General features: G+C 40.4%; 1 protein-coding gene across 2 annotated transcripts in view; it reads right to left on the bottom strand.

Moving 5' to 3' along the window:
* The window catches only part of LOC117779184 (macrophage mannose receptor 1-like), a 28,264-nt gene extending 15,582 nt beyond the window's left edge, over nt 1-12,682 (bottom strand). Inside the window, exons 1-4 of one of the 2 annotated variants that reach the window (XM_034615177.1) lie at nt 12,471-12,678; nt 11,994-12,368; nt 11,747-11,879; nt 8,176-8,181 (exon numbers count right to left, since the gene is read on the bottom strand). In XM_034615177.1, the coding sequence (XP_034471068.1) occupies nt 8,176-8,181; nt 11,747-11,879; nt 11,994-12,368; nt 12,471-12,507 (551 nt within the window). In that variant the 5' untranslated portion in view covers nt 12,508-12,678. Of the gene's footprint in view, nt 1-8,175; nt 8,182-11,746; nt 11,880-11,993; nt 12,369-12,470 lie in introns of both variants that reach the window. The other variant, XM_034615176.1, reaches the window with a different exon arrangement.
* Between the last annotated feature and the right edge of the window lie 667 nt (nt 12,683-13,349).

Below are 13,349 nucleotides of genomic sequence, written 5' to 3'. Positions count from 1 at the left end.
GGCTCTGATAAGGCTACAACCGGACAAAAATTAAATATGAAAGGGAAAAGTGTGTACATGTGAGTGAGTGACAGAGGCACTCCTATGCAATGTCCATTGTATAGAAGTTGCTGGACAGTATAGTTTCTATTTCAGCTCGAAGCTCAGGATAGCTGTTGTAAGTTGACGGCAACTCCAAAGTTGGGCCACAGGTATGTGCAATTGGCCGCCGTGCCAGCCCTTCCAACGAGGTGAATATGACTTCAATTTCCTTAACGCAGATGACATCAGACCCAGTCCCAAATCGTAACATCTTCCGGAGGCCTATTTCATCCAATCCCCTAATGTACTGATGTAAAAACCGCAAACTTTGATTCTCTGCTGGTGTAGCTGGAGAGGCCGTGATCAGCTTTAACACCTTTTGCGTTGTTGGTTTAAGATCATCATACATCTTCTGGATTTCCAGCACACTGGGGAAGAACTTCCTGAGAGTTGGTCCTGCGACTGCTGCAATGTTATCCAGTGCATATTTCGGTTGCTGGATTATTTGCTTGTGGGCCACTTGGAGAAGCACAGCTTTCAAGTTTTCTTGTGTTGGTACTGTTCTTACTCCCATGCGATCCATAAGATCAAGGAACTCATCTTCATCATCACCAACTAGAACCTCTTGCAAAGCAGTGGACAAGAGATCACGCTCAGACTGACTAAGATACAACATCAGGGAGTCAAACAGTAAATCAGGTGAGACAGAATGTTCACCAAATGTGACTGCTGCTGTAAAGGCTTGAGCGAGCCGAGAGGGGAAATATCCATGGTCCTTCAATCCCTTGACCATTATTCTACCAACAGATCTCCATTCTTCTTCTTGCCATTTTGGGGATAGCGATGGAACCCTCACATCTGCACGTCTAAAAATTCTGTCCAGAAGGCAGCATATACGTCCCTGGACACACCATCCACATCTGCACCAATTTCATCAATGAAGCTGTATTTCACAGAGTAGCTTATCATGGCTTCATCCTTGAATTGAGTAATCAGTTCTTCTAAGAGATTCGCTCTGTGAAGTTTCACAGTCACATGCAAAAGTTCACAAGAAGGACTTGGTGGGGCAGCAGGAACTGTCTCAGAATGAATAGGAGTTGAGGTGTAGGTGTTAGCGTTTATTTGTGCCTCTTCTATTGGGAGGATAGGCTCAAATCATCGAAAACACCTAAAAATGACTTCCGATGTATTGTACAAAGATGTAAGACCAATAATCTCAACAGCAGTAGAGACAAACGCTGACATTTTGTTGGTACTTTGCCCATCATCTTCCACAGTGTGTGTTTGCTGTTCACTGTCTGGTGTTTTCTGTGTCAGCTGCTCAACATTTTCTGCTGTATTTTTCTCTTGCTTGTCTGCGTCTGTCTGTTTATCAGCTCCCTCTGCCATTTCTATGAACATGTCTTCTCTATTGGTCGGATGCTCTGTGAATAGGTAAAATCTTAACACCCCCAATTTATGTGTCTCATAGAGTTCTCCCACACTAATACTGTCATCAAGGTATGCTTCCTGAAAGTCAACAATATCGTGACTAAACTCCTCCCACTTTCCATTTCTCGATTTCTCATTTGGGAAAAATAGCCTCTTAGCATGGGACAGAATGTCTTTCTTTGTGGCTGTCTTGGAAATATCAAGAAGTCTGGTTCCTCCACCATTGCGTTTTCTCACCTGTCTCTTATCATTTATCCAGCCTAACTCTATTTTTCTTGTCACCTTTGAGGCCCTTTTATTATTTCTTAGATGCATCTTTGTTGGTTGCATAGAATGCTCTTCCTCAGAATCTTGAAGTCTGTCTTTGTTGCTTTTTGTGTACATTTTTCTTTTTAGTTTTTCAAACATGGACAGTCTTTTTTAATCAACTCCACCTCTTGTCTGTTTTCCCATACAGAACCGCCTTGTAGCAATCCTATCACCATATGCTGGAATGTAAGCAAAGTGTCATCATCAATTTCTTCAACTACTGAGGTGTCAATCTGTAATTAAAACAAAACAACACATTAAGACATTATCGTTAACTTAAGTGTAAGAGACTGGCTTAAAAATACACCTAAAGTATAACCAAAATTGTTTATTTCTGTGCTGAAATTATCCTCTCCCTGTTCTGAGACTTACACGATCCTGCTGCATTTTCTGAATATTCTCCTCAGGAATACCTCGACTCTGAAGAAATATCCTCAGACCATCATCTTGTGGGAGGGGGGTATTTGAGGATGTAGCCATTGCTGGTTCTGTACAAATGTTGGAAAAATGCAGAATCTATGCACATTTTTGTTGCATCAACAAATATGAACTGTTAACAGGTAGGCTTATTCCTTCTGCCTACCTGCACAGCGAAATAATAATTCTAAGGGATGAACAGACGTTCAGACGTTTGTCTTTTCAGCCATCAATCTCGTGGCATTGTTTATTGCAGAACTGTGCACAACCTGCTGCTCTCCGTGAGAGTCAGGTACAGGGTGAGAGAGGGTAAACATCCCCCTTATAAGGTAGTGGTGTCATCAGTCACACGTGACTCCATGCCATATGAGGCGTAACAGCGCCTCCTCCTGAACAAATATAGTTACATGCATTCATACACTTATCCACTCTCAACACTCCCACTTATGGGACTTACATTCGCCAAGGAGAACGAGACGAATTCTCTCCTATCCGGCCCAGCTCAATCCCCGCTGCCACCTTGCGAATCAGCTGTTCGCGCATCAACGAACCGTGGACCAGCAACAAGTAAGAGGCTTATGTCTGGGCAGAGACTAGTTTAAACATTAGTGTGTTATTATTTGAGTGTATATTTCTGTAGGACCGCCGAGTCCCTTTGTTTTGTGCCAGCGTGTCGTGACGAATCTTCGTTTCCGGCCACATCGCGGCACTGTTTACCGTTAGATCAATTTTGCGGAGATTTTAACCCATTAAAAGATCGGTACACAGCTGGACGGATCTTAGTTCGTCCGCTTGGGTACCGAGTGGTAAAGTCCCCGCAAAGTTGTCTCTGGCGGTGTTTGAGATCTCCTCTGATCATTCTTTGCATGTTTCCTTTTCTCTCTCTCTTTTCTCCTAAACCCTCCTACACACACATTCCGACCTGCTCCCACACAATTCACGCGTTATACACGTTCTGGGACCTAGATAGTGCGATCGCATCGCGACGCCATTCGGCGCTTTGAACCACGAGATAGACCAAAGCATCCCTTTGTTCTCCATTTCCTGTTGGTCAAACCACGAGTTTATACCGCCATCTTGAATTCGATCCTACGTCAAATCACGCGGTTAGACCGCCATCTTGAATTCAGTAACACGACACCACTCGTTTAGACCGCCATCTTGAATTCAGTAATACGACGTCATCCCTCTCTCTCTCTCACACACACACACATACACACATACATACATACATACATACATACAGTGCTAGTGTTGTGATCTTTGATATAGTGGATTCTTGTTAGGATAATAGTCATTAATTAACATTGATGTTATTATCTTTAATAAATTCGATTGTATTTAAAGTACCGGTATTGTGTGATTATTTCTGCATATGTATGTGAATACAGCTGGAACATGATAGCCAGTGCTTGAACTTTAACCTTCACTGTTCATTTTATAATCATTAATAGTAAATATTGAGATTTTATGAGACTGATCTTTACAGATTCATTGTTGGTCCCTGATACCCAGGGTGGTGCCCCGTATTTTATAAATTATAATTACAGATTCTATTATTCTTAATTGATAATTTTATTGTTTTTCATTAATAATTTCATTGTTCTTGATTGATAACTTTATCGTTTTTAATTAATAATTGTATTATTTTTAATAAATAATGTTATTATTTTAATAATCATATTTTATGATTATTAATAATTAGCCAACATCAAGTCTACCTACTATTGCACAAGATGATGGGTATATGTGAGAGTATGTTAATAAATATGACTAACTAAACTAAACCAGACCTTGATTCATTTACAGGTGTCAAGCAGACTGACAAAACTTTCAAATTACCTTATTCATCCTTCATCATCATCATTTGGAAAAGTGTTTATCTCATAGGTGGAAAGTCCCGTTCCAGGTGCTGTTAACAACCAGAACAGCCCTTTAGGTCCAAGGTAAAGCAGAATGGATCCATGCTTCAAGATGCATGCCAGCCCTTCCCCAGACACCCATGAAAAGGTGACGTAGAGGGAAACAGGGAGTGATTCTTCATCCTCCTCCTCAGGGCGTGTGAACAGACCAATTGATTAACATGGGCCATCAGTCCACTCACACAGCGCAGATAAAGACACAGCATTCTGTAAGTCTCTTTTTATCTGCATATGACTCCAGCTGGCATATGGTTTATCACTGGTGGACTGATTTACTTGACACTTTTGCTCTGCTTTCCGATTTTCCTTATTTTATTATTATTATTTAAATAATTTATAATAATATATAGATATTTGCGGTGCTTGTGCCTCCGGTGTGTCCTCTGGGTTACAGGATGATTGTGTGATGTTACTGTATCGGTTAACATTGCATGTATCACGTCATGATAAATCAGCCTCTTGTGCCTCCCTCTTGGCATTTTGCGCCCTAGGCAACCGCCTATGTCGCCTGCTCCTCCTAATGAGTGGTCTCAAGAGGAGGAGCTTGTTCTGGTAACTTAAATGTCCCGCACAAAATAAACACTGTTCAAAGTGCACACAAATAGAATAAAATAAACTAAATGAACTGCTGAGCAGAATAAATGATGACAATCACACTGACGTGGTTTAGAGGTGACGAGACGAACAAAGCAGACTTCACTAAAACCATGCACCTCTGAGTTCCCTATGAGCATTGAGTGTGTCTCTACAGATGACGTCCAGAAAGAAACATTGCTCCCAAAACTAAAACAATACAGAGGCAAGCAGCAGTTTGCAGAACAGATATTTTCAACATGACTATGATCCATCAAAGCACTTTGTAAAGAAAAACTGAAAACAATGACTAACCGAAGTCTGCTCTGTGACTTGAACCCAACAGGAAACCTCTGACAATTTTAAAGCTGAAGACAAAGAAACAAAACCCCTTCAAGCTATATCCAGTCCATATGGACTTTTTATTATAGTTGAATTAGTCAAAGTATTAAATTGATATATAATTACTTCACATTTTAGACATATTCAACAGAGGTGTCTCAGTTTAATGGAATAAAAAAGAATTTAAAGAATTTTTTAGGGCTCTGGATGAAGCTCAACATCCTTGGCCTCATTTTTTCTTATGTGGGAATATCACTTCAAATAGGGCAGGTATGTCATGTTAACTGCACAGCTCAGACTCCATTTGTGTTCCCAGCAAGGTGTTTACTACACAGTCCAAGTATGTTGGGAGACCCAGTGAAAGTGGGTCCTGAACACACAACCAGAGGACTGGTTGTATCACAACTGAATACAATTTTTCAGTGTAAGACTATACACAAACAGCACATACTAAATGTTGACGTAGTCATAAGATGCTTTCAGACATGCACTGAACGCCAGAGATCCTGCGGACATTCTCCGGAGGGGCTGTATGTGTGAATACAAATGACCAAGTGAGACTGCTGGGTAGAGGGACATCTGGGAAACCCCCCTGCCACCCTGAGCTGAAGTGGCAGAATAAGAAAGAAAAGACATATGTAGAGTCCCATTAAGTTGTAAGCCAATGGTAGAAGCTGAGGTGCTAACATCTATATAGGTCCGTGAGCATTTGCCTTAATAATAACTCAAGAGAGGAGTTTAACTGTGTTGAACAGATTACAAATTTATTGCCTCACAACAATCAACATACATTCACAGTTCTGGATTTGTTGTATGAACACAATGAAAAATGCAAAAATAGAGCTCTGTTAAAGTACCAAATAAAAGAGAAAAATAAAGAATAAATGTCCTTTAAATGTTTGTGACCCCAAAAGTGCAGTATTTGCGTCCTTGTGTGTGTGATCAATATTATGTTCCCTGCTACCCGGGTAGGCTTTGTGTGTGTATCTGCTTATCTGTCATCAACTGACATCGAGCAAGTCAGTCGTCTCCTATGGACAAGTCCACGGCTGGTCACACCGTATCCAAAGGCTCATGGGACTGTTAAGTTCTCTGGTAAAATTAAACTAAATTACTGGTTTTGCCAAACCTAATGTCAATAATCTGCATTGTAAACAATACACAAGGTGACACCACATCCCTCTGCTCTGTCAGTGAATTAACTTTACCCTCTGTATGAAATGTGTTATGCAAGTAGGCTGCATTGCCTTTAATGCAATTAATGCATGAGTGGCTGACAATTTTTTTGAAATAGGAAAGGCTCTGATACACTGTTCACCACCTGCTCAGCACCAAGCAGCAGACAGACAGTCAGAGAGCAGCTGGGGAACAAAGTGAAGCTTTTAGCAGCTGAAGCACCAGCTTTAAAAAAAACCTCATGTGCTGTTGTGCGTATTAGCATTTCTCTGTTTCCCTCCAGTCCTTGTCATACACAAGTGCATGAACTTACATTAACATTTGAGCACAATAAATAAACAGGTGATGTGCCCTTAAGTCACATGAATAAGATCTGCTGTGACCAGAATTTGTGAACTATTTTCTACAGCACAAATAGCCCAGTAGAAATGGAGGACTGTGAATTATCCACCTGATTGTCTACACTTCAGAGGTATCAGAGGCAAATATTCTCAAAAACTCGGCTGTTAAACTGCATCTGTTCACATGGTTAATGACTATCAGGTTTAGTGACATGTTTTATGATTTGGGTGAACTAACCCTTTAAGAAAAAAACAATGGGGGAATTAAATAACTGACACACACACACACACACACACACACACACACACACACACACACACACACACACACACACACACACACACACACACGGAGGAAGAGTGAGCCTCGTCAGTATTAAAACAGAATGAAGGAGACTAACGTTTCTTATAGCAGACAACCATGCTACACTGGCACACAGTCTGAAAGAAAGAATATTTTCTCTATATCAGCTCACAAATAAAAGACCGTCTGGGGTTTAAAAGTGATCACAACCACTTGCTGATTGTGTGAAATGGCTTCACATATACATGACACAATCCTGAGAGAAACAATGGGACATTATTATTAGACAAGGGTTTCCTCTGATATCAATGTAGTGCATGAAGGCTGAGAAGTTCCCTTGATGATTCTGCTCCCAGAAGGGTTATTGGTAGGATTCTGAAAATCCTACCAGGAAGTAAAGGACTAGTTCATAGTGTCCTTGTTAAGACGAAGACCAGTGTTCTACAAAGACCTGTCAACAAACTGTTTACTTCTGGAAGCTGAAGAGTAACTGAGAAAAGTTCGAACAATATGAAAGATGGTCTTAATGTATGGACTCTGATGTTTACTGTAAAAATGGAATATGATTAGCCATGTTTGAATATTGGCTCTATTTATTCGGTTTTTTTCTAATAATTGATATATTCTAAGCAATTAGGGGCTTGAATGTTGGAGCCAATTCATTGTGTTTATTATGAAATTTATTCTCACAAGATTAATTGTTTCTTGTTATGAATCAGATGATGATCAGTTGTGATAGAAGGAAGGAGGGAGGGGACTGAGGCTCGTTTTCCTCTCTGCATAGCTGGAGGACGTTTTTGTACAACGGGGCATCAGGACAGTCTTTGACCTCACTCTGGAATTACACATGTTTGTTCGTTTTGCTTTAAACAACAATACATTTACCCAAAGGCAACAGAATCGACGATTGCAGCGTTATGATTTTGACTTTGTCTTAATGTGTGAGTCAAGAAGTGGAGCCCTGTAACAGTGGCACAGAATAAAAATCAAATAACAGGCCACCACACCAGAATCAGGCAGTTTGAAGGTTATGAGATAGTTTATAGTTCTTCATGTTGGAAATGAAAACATAGATAAGTAAGTCGGAATATGGACAAATCAGAATGTTGGGTGTAATGGTGTTAGAAAGTTTTTTGGGTCTCTCAGGAGTTGGGGTAAGCCAGGTGGTCAGAACACTAGTTTAGTTTAAGAATGAAATATACTGTATAACAACATGGTGACGCATTTTGTTATGGTTCCTCTAAGTCAGAAACGTCATGCTTGAGCGACTCGATTGCGCTTCCTGGGTTTTGTGTCGTAACATAGACTGTATATATAAGGTCAGCCCGCGATTCTGCTTTCTCCGCTTGTTGTTGTACCCGTTGAATGTCGGGGTTCGGGGGTAAATGATGGTCTTCATAGCCCCCCCCCCCCCCCTCTCTTTCTCTCTCTGTCTGTCTGCTTGTGTGCTTGTAGTGGATGGGCAGAGGGGGACATTTAATTATGTGATTGGGAAAATTAAAACTCCAGGACAACAGAAGGGGAATACAAAGTATGGGATGCATATTTGATAATTTATATCATATAAAATATGTAATTTATATCGTTTAAAATCATGGGGGGAGAGGGGGGAGGGGGGAGCTGGCTCATTAGCATTTAAAGGAACAGGCACTCAAAACAGGTCACTCTGTGGAGGGCTGTTTTAGACAGGGTAAAAAGGAGCTGTTTTAAATGATCCTTGTGGTATTTTGACCAAAGTATGTTACAGACATTTCATTAAGACCCCAAGGAACCATATCAACTTGTGGTAAAATGGGCATGCTATGTCCCCTTTAAAAGTAAAGTGCAGCCCATTCTCTGCTCTGTCTCCTGTATATTGTTTAACACAATGCTAGTCCACACTGTCATTTATCTCTTTTAAATGCAGTAAATTTTGGAGTCTTGGTGGTGGCCTCTTCCAAATCCATTTTACATGAATCTTCCCCCACAAGTGCTACTGCTGCAGGAGGCGTGGTCTAATCTTACCAGCCTGGTTGGATTTCTGGGTTTAACTGTGAGTCTAATTCTTTAGACATTATTCAGAAATCATTTAAAAACCTGTGGTTATTTGTTGCCCCTTTGCAAACATGTGAGTAAGAAAACAAAGGATTTGTTTATAAAGTGTAAATAACAGTTTTAATGATGAGGGTCAGACTCTTCTACAGGATGCATTGTTGGAGATAAAAAGTCTAATACTGGACCAGATGCTGAGTCTAGACTTCTTTTCCAACACGTATACTTTGCTATTACTGGAGTCTCAATAGTTGGTCAAAAGAATTCACTGGAGATGGTCAGAGTTCAATGCAGTAGAGTTTATTTTTCTTGACAAGATGTAAACCCGAGCTGGCTCCGGAACCCAACTGAAGACTGAGCTTCAAACCCTCTGCTTATATGCTCATCCTCGTCTCTGCTGTTGTCCGTTCAACCAATCAGGAGGTGGATCTCTCCATCTCCTGATTAGTTCAAAACTTCTGATTGTCCCGAACCGAATGGTGTCATACTTTCCCAAGTTGACTTTGTCTCCCCCTACAGTTACGTCAGGGGTCGATTCTAATGGTGTATTAAAGTTGTGGTTGTTGGTCCAACTTTGACACCATTATAAATCTTGGAGTTTCGGAGGCCTCTGTTTCAGGCCTTACTCGATTTAGAAGGTCCTGTCTCCAGACTCCATTAGATTCGGACAACGTCTATCTGCATTTTTTTAAATGATTACATTTCCACACACTTAATATAGGCTAAAAAAAACCATTCCAGTAAGGGCGCATACATTATTACATTTCTTTGTGCTGGATACATGGTGCTGTCTGGTGAAAGCGTACAGTTGCAACCAGAAATCTGTTTTGCATGGGCTTGACCTGTGCTGTGGGTCTTTGTCATTCCCTAAGTATAAGACATAATCAGCTGTAACATTATTAACCTGCCTAGCAACTAATTACATTTTCCTTCAGATGGAGACTCTCCCTGTGTCTGGTGTTAATTAGACATTCTTCCCGGGCTGCATAAAGTTCCTGATGCTCTTTATACACAGACGCACAGTTTAAGCATATAAGCACAAAGGCTAGTTTTTCTACAACATCATTCATTGGTATGGTTTAACTGCGTACAGTGATAGAGGTGTGTATACGTGCAGACATGAAACATTAGCACATGCAATAAAAGTTGAATTCAAATATTAAAGCTCAGTCTTTTTTTTCTTGTCAGAACCTTTTTCCTCCTTGTGGAAAACTTTCCCATCAGCCTTTTCTTTCCACTTCAAGGTGACGCCACTCAGTCCTTTCTCCTTCAATCTTCCCTGGAGCTGAAAAACAGAAATGGCAGCTATTTGAAATACTTTGAACAGATTCCTTTGCTCTCTAGGACAAAGAGTTATGTGTTTTTAGTCAATTCAATTCTATTTATATAGCATATATCATAATATACATCATCTCAAGGAACTTTACATAAAAGGTCAAGACTTTAAAATGTATAGAGAAACCCAACAGTTCCCACAATGAGCAGCACTTTGGAGACTGTGGAGAGAGAAACTCCCTCATTACCTGGAAGAAACTTCTAGAACCAGACTGAATGTGGGCAAGAAGGAGAGGGGGGTGTAAAAGAGGGAAGAGAAGAGAGAGAGATATGGGGAAGAGAGGATGGTGGAAGGAGGGGATAGAAAAGAGAGATAGGAGGAGAGGGGGAGAGAGAGTAGAGAGAGACCAGGAACAGTTGTGCACCATCAGGTTTCAGCTCTGACATACTAGTTGCTCTAATAAATACAATAAGAGTGATAATAATTCATGATAGCACAAATAATTCATATAATAATAATAATAATAATAATAATAATAATTAAAAGGAGAAGAATTAGAATTGTTGTTTGTCTCAATTCTGCAGCTCTGGACACATAAACAGCATCACGTCCCAAAGTAACATTTTCTTTTGAGTAATTTTTGGTCTTTATTGGAAAGATGATATTTACATGGACACTGCTCTTTCGTGGCAGGAGCTGTAACTGCTCAGCTACCAAGATATTTGTCTGCTGGAATGTTTGTATTTTGTGATCGTCACATAGCAATCATACAAAAATCAGGATTTATGTTTCCTGGTCTCAAATAAAAAACTGTAGTTCGACATTAGAAATACCTGGAAGAATAATCTGTCAAAAATAATCATAGGAGTCAACATGATTATAACTCTTCTTTCCATTGGTGTGGCTGCTTTGCATTGTAGAACATCTGTGACTGCAGTTTTTTTACATTCACTCGTCTACTTCATGGTTATTTGATGATGTCAAACTCTGTAATACATCTGTCCAGGGTCTATGAGTGAGTTCATGTTTCAGGGTGGATTTTGGAGACTTGCCTCTTTCAGAATCTGTTCTTTCACAGCAGGGTCATTCAGGTCCACAGAGGAGTCCTGTAGCTCCACCCTCACCTTCACCAACGTCTTTACTGCTGCTTAGACAAAGAACGAGGAGAGAAACAAAACACACGTTTAATGTGGTGTGTAGTTTTGTGAAACCTACAGTTATTCCTGTGGAGATAGAACTACTCAGATCTTTGGTTTAAAACACAGAGTGAGGAACCTCTGGTCTCTGTGCTGCATGTTGCCCACAAGACAGTTTGATCAGGCCTGTCAGAAAAACTCACAAATAAATAATAAGCAACACTAAAATACAAAAAAGATTCTCACTTGGGACGCTGTAGCAGACAAATGGTTTTCTTTCTTCACAGGAAAATAACCTCCAGTTTCCTCCCTCATCCAAATCTGCAGCACCACATATGACTTTCATCGAGCCAAGTGGGTGTAAACCCCAATACCAGGAGCTGAATGAGTAGATACTCCCGTCGGACCAGTAAATCTGAGGATCTCTGTACAAACCGATCGCTGCCAGTCCGAGAGGTTTTACCAACTTGTGTATCTTGTCGTTGTCAGTGTCGTTCCTCACAGTGACCAGATCTGTGTAGTGTTCTCTGCAGTGCCTCTGAGCCTCAAACCAATTCTTTGCTGTATTCACCAGCACAAAGTCAGAATCCTCTAATGTTCCTGCAGTTAAGTTTGAGAACAAAAGAGGGATTGTTGAGATCACACAATGGTTTTCAAAATCATATCTTATACATTATGTTGTGAAGTAAAGATCAATATAAAGCACATCATTACCATTGTAGCAGACAAATGGACTCTGTTCATGGCATTCATTATCATTCCATGTTGCATACTTTGTCTGGACCACACAGAACTGATTGGCTTTAAAATTGTTTGGGTCACTATAATGCCACTTCCAATATTCAGCTCCACTCTGGTTGAACCCATCTGACCACTTCCAGTCAATATGACTGTACAGGCCAATCCAAACCTTAGAGCTGTGACCAGCAGCAGAAACTGTGTCGTTAAGTTTCTTCATTTCTTCAGTGTTTTCAATAGTGGCCAGGTCTGTGTACGTCTCTCTGCAGTAGCTCTGAGCTTCAGTCCAAGTCTTTGCATCAGACACAAAGTGGTACTGATGGAGGAGGCATGTGGAGAAGGTGAGGCACCCTGAGGATGAAACCAGTTATTGTTGTTATGTATGAGGACTCAAATTAATCTCTATATTCAGATTTCCTGTTAGACATCATACAAACAGTGAAATTCACTGACCTGAGAGACACAAGACACCAATGAAGATCCCTTCCATCCTGATGCTGCTCTGTGGACTGTCTGTGCCAGTGTTCACCACTAACACCAAACTGAACTAGTTCTAGTGCAGCTTTAGGGAAATGTAACACCAGCTCCTCCTCTTCTACTGAAAATAGTCAGTGTTCTGTTGAACTCTTTATGCAAAAAGGCAAAGATGCAAACAACAACAGTGTTCTCGTTTATTTCTGGAGGCATCTCACTATGCAGATAGTTCTGATCGTATCTGACCATGACTGGTCTCTGCCTCCACCCCTGTGTAGGTGGTGAGTGAATGAATGTCTGTTTGTCTTGCTCACACCGTGGATCCAATGATACCTCTGTGACAGGGATGTTTGAAATGTTTATCTACTAATGTTGTGATCACCTCTAATTCCATCCAATATGTAGATCAGATAAAAACAAGGATGAAAAGAGAAGAAAAAGAAATGATGACGATGAGTATTATTATTATTATACTGCTATCATCTATTAATTATTTTCATTATAACAACCAGTCTGAATATAGTTCCAAATCATAAAATCTATTTTATGATTTGGTGCTAAACAAATAAAATTGAATTAACTCATTACCCAATTGCATATCCTCAGGCTGTAACCCCACTGGATATTAAAGCCTGCCTTCAGGTATCCAGTGTTCATCTTTACAACCTGGATGTGTTCATGGAGACACAATTTGCACCACATGTCTCAGATCCAGTCCTTCTAGGCCCGAGCACCAACTCAGCCCCAGCATGTTGTGTGTTTCCTGATCTCAACCAACATGATAACTCTTCTTTCCAGTGTTCTGTCTGCTTTGCATTGTAAATCCTCTCTGGCAGGAGTTCTCTGTATTATTTGTGT

The sequence above is a fragment of the Hippoglossus hippoglossus genome, chromosome 18 (assembly GCF_009819705.1).
Source record: "Hippoglossus hippoglossus isolate fHipHip1 chromosome 18, fHipHip1.pri, whole genome shotgun sequence".
Classification (NCBI taxonomy): Eukaryota; Metazoa; Chordata; class Actinopteri; order Pleuronectiformes; family Pleuronectidae; genus Hippoglossus; species Hippoglossus hippoglossus.
Note: the sequence above shows the minus strand (reverse complement) of the source record. Positions and strands in the feature narration are given on the sequence as shown.